The following is a 7,048-nucleotide window of genomic DNA, read 5'->3' as shown; positions in this document are numbered from 1 at the left end:
CGCTACCCGCTACCTCTACCCGCTACCGCTCCGCTCATGAGCATAAACCCAGTGTGGTCTATTCAAGCGTACCCAGGGCTCATAGCCCTTCGCTCAGTCTGTTATTGTGTATCAGGTCGAAAACATTCAAATAATATGTAGTTTAGATTTTAGTTAAGTTTTAAACAGTTACTGTGGCTAATTAATACAGGTAATGTATTATATTTACTTATTTCTAAGACAGAACTTAGTGGATCGACTCAGCGATACCACCGCCACATCTATTTCTGTTATAACAGCAGTGTAGCGCTGCTGTGTTCTGGTTTGACGTGTGGTAAGAGACATGCTTATCCGAGGCGTTTTTTAGTCCTCAGGGGTAAAACATCTGTGGCTGATCTCAGGTAGGACTCCTTCTGGGGTTGATTATACATTTTTTATAATATAGTGGTAGCAGACGAGCATGCAGTCCTCCTGGTGGTAAGTGGCTTCTGCCGCTCATGGACATCTGTAATCAAACCCAGACAGGATAAGATTCTCATCTGAGATTGCCGCCTAAGCCCTGAATAAGCTGGAATATGTCGGATAAGTATGTATGTCTCCCTTACCACACCCTTCAAACCAGAACACAGCAGCGCTACACTGCTGTTATAACAGAAATAGGTGTGGCGGTGGCGCCGGAGTCGAACCACAGAGGGTTCTACCACCTTTAATATATTATCGAGTATCCATATTTATTAGATATAGTTCAATATTTACAAAAAAATTGTACCCTTCGGTAAATTTAGGTAAAGGTTCTTCAAAGCAAAACTTATTATTCTAACGATATAAAGTTCTACATAATCTGACCTATAAAATAGGTCAGCACAGAATCTAGATATAAATAACTTAACCAGTGACCCGTGAGAGAAAATAATTAATACAGAGCTTTAACAAGCTGATACTTAGCTCAATCTTTTTTTTTTGACGAGGGTACCTTCAAAAGGTACCCGAGGCCGTGAGAGCGACGTCGGGTTATGTGGGACTTTTACCGCACTAAAACCCCCCCGGTGGCCGTCCTCAGCGCTTGGTGGAGAACTCCGGGATCTCCAATGGAACACAACCGGAGTCCTCCTAACGCGATGCCCCCCTATCGGGCTCTGCCCTGGGGGAGCAAAGTACTTTACGCTCTCACATCCCCTAGTGATTACAGCTATATGCGACCACATAAAATGCAATGCACAATAAAATGCATAAATTTCCACTTTACGCTATAGCGAAAATAATGGAGTTTATAGGGGGAAAATACGCTGAAACGTTTGTATAGTATTAACTTGGCTGCGTTTGGTTTTAATAACTGAAATTACTTCAACGTACAGTCGCTACTATATGATAGCCTAGTGGTTAAGAAACTCAACCTCTTGATCGAGGGGTCCGAGGTTCAAATCCCAGGCACTTGCCTCTGATTTTTCAAAGATATGCGCATTAGAAATTAATTATCACTTGCTTCAACGGTGAAGGAAAACATCGTTAAAAAAAAGTTTTCTAATGTATGTGAAGTCTACCAATACGCACTCAGCCAGCGCGGTAGAGTACGACCTAATCGACAACCCGCGTGGCGGAGCGGTCACCATGCCGGTCTGACGCGCAGAGGGTCCCGGGTTCGATCCCCGGCCAGACAGATTTCTAAATGATGAATTTAGATTTCTGGGTCTGGGTGTTTGTGTATTTGTCTCTGTGTGTGTCCATAGCACCCACGATACAGGGAATCCTAGTGTGGGGCTGTGAGTGTAGAAAGCGTTTTTTTTTTTTTTTAATCCTTCTCACTCTGAGAGGAGACCCGTGCCCAGCAGTGGGACAATAATGGGTTGATGATGATGATGATGACAGGCGCGCAATCTGATAATTACTTACAAAATTAACTGACGGTTTAATAGGACTTTTTATCGACAAATTTACTAAAACAGTTTGATATACAACAAGGATTTTTAACTATTTTTGGAAAGGTTTTTTTAGAAAACCATGCAAAGATCAGACCGTTGGTTAGACGAGTCAGAGGAAGAGATACGTAGTCGGCCATCTTCTAGAAGGAACTCTGGGTCACTGTCCAGAAGAGGCAGCGTGAAGAAGGAGCCAGAAGTTAAGAAGACGTCCAGTTCAGCTACTTCTACGCCGAAGAGGGTACCCAAACCACCCAATTTGGACTTTGTTGTCACTGGAAAACAGATTGCAAAAAGGTAAAAATCTTATTCATTTTTAACACGCTTTTATTATTACCACGCTTTTATTAGCTTGACCTGTATGTATGTATGTAACGGAATCTTTGAACTCGATTTTTACCCATTTCGAACGGTCCGATTATTAAAAAATTTTGAACAATTATCAAGAACAGATGACAATACACGATTTTAATAATTTTATCCCATTCTCCTCATCGGGATCATCAGGAATCGGGATTAACGATTTTTCTTGTGCGATTTATATATAATTTGTAAATATTTTTTCATTACATGTAGGTAGAAATAGCTCCAACTCTACATAGGTTAAGTTTGTCATTGTAAAAAAACATATTTTTAAAAATGTGTGTGTAATGGAGGTTTTTTTGCCGTTTCTTCTCTAAAACGAAAGACCTTGTGAAGAGGTGGTAGATGTAATGACATTCAAAAAGTGCTCTGCAAAGAAACTATTTAGAATAAAATAGTACATTACAATACGAGGACGAAAAATTTTTTTCTGACAAGTGTGAGTTTGCAGGCCGAGCCGCAGGCGAGGACTGCAATCACACGAGTCAGAAAAACATTTTTCGTCCGCGTGTTGTATAAAATTTTATATTACGGGGTCGGAAATGGGGGTTTTGCGCACGCGAAGCGTGCGTAAAACGTCCATTTACGCACGCAGTGATATAAAATATTTTTTTGATTGATTGATATTGTTAAGTTTTGTAAAATAAATAATTGTAATTTAGATGTACTTAATAAAAGTAATAAAAGTAATATCTAAGGGATCGGTATAGGTATACACATATGGTCCGCGTAAAACCGCTAGTCCGCTTTGAATATAGAAATGAATCGCGTCGCCATAGCTAATAATTGTATGACTACACCCGCTCGCAACAACTTCAGAGCGGACTAGCAGTTTGGCGCGGGCTATACCAAAATATAAGCATGAATACTATAATACGTTTTAATATTAATACATAAAGAAAATACATTTCTTTCAGCGTAAGTAATAAGCTGAAAAGATCTGAAACTCTGCTGTATGTGACTATTTAATGCTTTTTACGTTTATACAATAATATCAGTACAAAAATATCCTAATAACTAGACTTAGATTTTTCGTTACGATAGTTTATTCTTACAGGTATGACGCGCCATCTAGCGTCGACTAGTTAGTACTAATTTCCACTGCTTATTCATAGAACTTTTATTACACTATAGTTCGCGCCATCTACCGACGAGTAGCACGTACCAATTTCCACTTTTCCTATTATTCATTCAAAGAGTGATCATAGATGGCGCTTTATACAAAATATTGTCTTGTTTATTTACAAAGCTAAATTACTTAAAAATATACTTGCCTAAGGAATGAAAGCTTAATTTGAATTATTATTTTTGTTTGCAGATCAGATCGCACAAATTCTTTGCCCGGAGCTTACCATCGTCGCCCTTCAGCGGACTCCATTTTGAAAACAAAAAGATTTGAACTACCAAAGAAAGCCACACAGTCGTCTAAAAGCCGCGACGCATCAATAGAAGACGACATGTCTTTAGATTTATCGCAGGTATGTTTAAATATATAAATAAATGCAAAAGTTTAATCTTCAAGTAGTTTTAGCTACTCACCAATAGATGGCACTGATGATTAATGTTTCGATCTAACACTAGATGGCGTTAAATACATTAAGTTTTTAACGAAAATAATTTTGCTTTTCTCTTCTTTGAAAATATATAATATAAAAAGAAAGATCTGACGTTTTATTAAAGTTGCTGTGAGATCCTACATTGCCTTTATATCGTATTTTACAATACACTGTTAGGGTATATTTTCATTACAATACTTTTTAATGATTTTATGTTTATAAGAATCTGTTTAATTGCTGGCGAATAGCAAACTAGCGGGAAACTATATAAAAAGAAAGAAGAATATTGTATTGTTGAGAGTAAGTATGGTATTGTTAGTTTCCATAGTTATCAAACGGTGTATTGTGTATCAGAACCCCCTAGTAGATAAACGGCAGTTATCGAATCCATAACTTTATTGAATCTGTAGCTATTGACCAGTTAACTCGAGACTTCAAAAACCGCGCATAAGTTGTCATAAAATGGATTGTCAGAGAAAATAAAGAATGGAGTTGTTATTGAATCTTTTATTATATAAAATAGTCTTACAGGAATAATGAGTCAACAACACTTATTTCAGGTCTCAGATTTCGAAGATACAAATTCAAAATACGGAATCCAGCATAAATTCGCACCTCTCGCAACATCTTCGCCGAAACGACCGTGCCAAAAGCCAAGAAGCTGTTCCTTACAGAACCAGGTGCTGCAGAAAGAGGCTAAGAAGAGCCAGAGATCCTTAGATAGTTCGAAAAGCCGACAAAGCACCTTTTCTTTTAGTAGGGACAGTTATAAAACATCGTCTAGTCCATATAGGTAAGTCACATATCGTGAAAATATTTATATATATTTATATTAATGTTTTAGTAGTTAAATTTGACTCTTGCGTAAAAATTGAAATAATTGATGCACCTCAAACATATTCTACAAAATATTAGAATTAATTATTTTTTCTCTACATAGCTACATCTTTTGTTCACTTAGTTTCATAATTATGAGTACCTACCTATTGTTAAACAAATGCACAAGACGGTATATTATTTTTTAACTGAAAGTGGTAGAACCATTCATAGTTAGAATGTGAGGGTACCACCGTAACTTACTTGTGCCATATTTCAGTGTTTGGTTTTTCTTTGGTTTCAGTTTGGTTTAGAGCATATGATAGAACTTAGTCTTACTTAGTCCTTAATCTAGGGGGTAGCAACGAATCTGTGGCTGATCTCAGGTACTACTCGGTTAATTCCAGATGTCCATACAACAGTGGTATGACTTGGTGAACTGCGTGCTCATTTTCTGTTAATTTTTCATTAAAAATTGCCATAATATAAAAGAGCAGAGAGAGAGAGAGCATCAGAAATAAATGGATTTGATGTGATTTAAAGAGCCCTTTTTCAGATTCTATTTCATAAAAAATACTTGACCAAAACGTAGTAGTTTTAACTTTATAACTCCTCAAGCACAGATGTGAACAGAATGCTTGTTTCATCCTTCGATTTCAGACCAGGTACAGGTGCAAGTGCAGAGCTGGACTATTCCTCAGTATCTCCGGAGTATTCAGCGCCGTCCTCAGGGGAGAGCGCCCCCGAAGCTCCCCCTGATAACCTCGTTTCACCACGGAGTCAGGACTTTTTGGACTCTAGGTAATATTAAAGGACTATTAAAAAAATTAGTTTATTAATGTTTTACTTAAATTCGTGTATATTTATAATATTATAATAGTAATAAGCCACGTGCTCTTAGCCCAAATGAGAGTTACACACAAACCCACAAACTCACGAACATACATAGGTGAAGCTAATGAAAGCGTGTTAAAAAATAGTACTTTATTTAAGCAAGGCAAGTTTTACTGCATTCCTTCATTCAAAAATTTGATGAAACCAAACTGATTTTATATACTTCCATTAGAATACGTAACAAAAAGTTCTTAATTATAAACTATCTCTAAAATAATTTACAAAATAACCTAAAACACAATATTTTAACATATAGCAAATTGCATAAAATTCCTTATTATCTATCTAAGTTAAGTTCTCATTATCTATCTTTATGGAAATATAAATAAATAAGGTTTCACTTTGTCTACGGTTTAAAAGCACATAACAAGTAGTGCCATCTGTCGTCGGATAGCGGCACACCGCTACACGTACAATTCATTTTTCAGTTTCTGTGTTAGTTGGCAAGACTGCAGCGAACCGGGGTCACGTGACGGCGAATGGAGCCACTTCTGGGCGAACTATAACAACTCTTTAGCTCGAGTGCCTGTTAGCAGGTATTACGATCAGTGCCCTACGCCCTACCGCACTGAGGACTTCGATTTGGCGGATTTGGGTAATAATAATTTTAGTGTATCTACTCTATAATAGATGGCACCTTTTTCAATAAATAATTGACTGTTTAAAATTTGATTTCGTAATGGATTTATTGTCAAATATGTAATATTTGTCACTTTAATTGCTTACATAAGAAGAAAATACTTGAAAATAATCAAACTAGTCATTAATTTCAAAATAATTTAAAGTAATGAGATACAATGCCATCTAGCGGTAAGGGTATGCGTAAGCGGTAAGGGGTAACTGAGTAGTAACTGTCAGATAACTAGTTTGTTTTTAATTTTTCCACAGAATTTTCAACTGATGGCTCTAGAAAACGATCTCCAGAAAACATAAACACAATAAACAATATAATACGTAACGAAGGATTACATTTAACAGCTAGAGAGACTCAAAATATAATAAAATGTGCGCATATTCTGGGCAATGTCCTCACCAAAGCCATTGAAAGACGAACCAAAGACGATGTTCCCGAAAAAATACACGAAATCGATCCAGAGAAAGAAATTAAAAAGAAATCTATGTCCTTAGACCTCAAAGACACAGTGTTACCCGTCGAAGTTAAAGAAGAAAAGAAATGGGAGACAGTTATGACCCAAACGGACATTTCTTTACCAAACACTAAAAGTGCGCCAAAGATTTTCGAGAAAATTCTTAGGCAATTATCAAAAACTAGTTTGGAAGTGCCAGAGAAGATAGAAAAGGTAGATCCAGAGAAAGATAAAGAGAAAAAAGAAGTTAAAGAAACAAAAGAAGTGAAAGAAGAATTAAAAGAAGTTGTCAATGGAACTTAAGTTCAAATGATCGGCATTTATCACGGAATGCAATTTGTAAATAAAATTTACAGTTAACTTTCAAGTAATGTTTCTCTATTTTGTTGATCTTTATATTTTTCTCTTTGAAATCTAGTAGATTAAGTATTTTATA

At 36.5% G+C, this 7,048-nt stretch overlaps 1 protein-coding gene across 1 annotated transcript; it reads left to right on the top strand.

The window, feature by feature from the left end:
• LOC140755519 (uncharacterized) lies at positions 1-6,979 on the top strand. Its single transcript, XM_073090806.1, has 7 exons — positions 1-190; positions 1,972-2,192; positions 3,577-3,736; positions 4,375-4,607; positions 5,291-5,431; positions 5,953-6,119; positions 6,413-6,979. Exons 2-7 carry the CDS (start codon positions 1,978-1,980, stop codon positions 6,913-6,915), a joined length of 1,419 nt encoding a protein of 472 aa, XP_072946907.1. The 5' UTR covers positions 1-190; positions 1,972-1,977; the 3' UTR covers positions 6,916-6,979.
• Positions 6,980-7,048: the final 69 nt, after the last annotated feature.

This window comes from Epargyreus clarus, unplaced genomic scaffold (assembly GCF_041222505.1).
Source record: "Epargyreus clarus isolate Ecla_fem2 unplaced genomic scaffold, WU_Ecla_fem_2.2 ptg000033l, whole genome shotgun sequence".
Lineage (NCBI taxonomy): Eukaryota > Metazoa > Arthropoda > Insecta > Lepidoptera > Hesperiidae > Epargyreus > Epargyreus clarus.
This window is presented reverse-complemented; position numbering and strand designations above follow the sequence as displayed.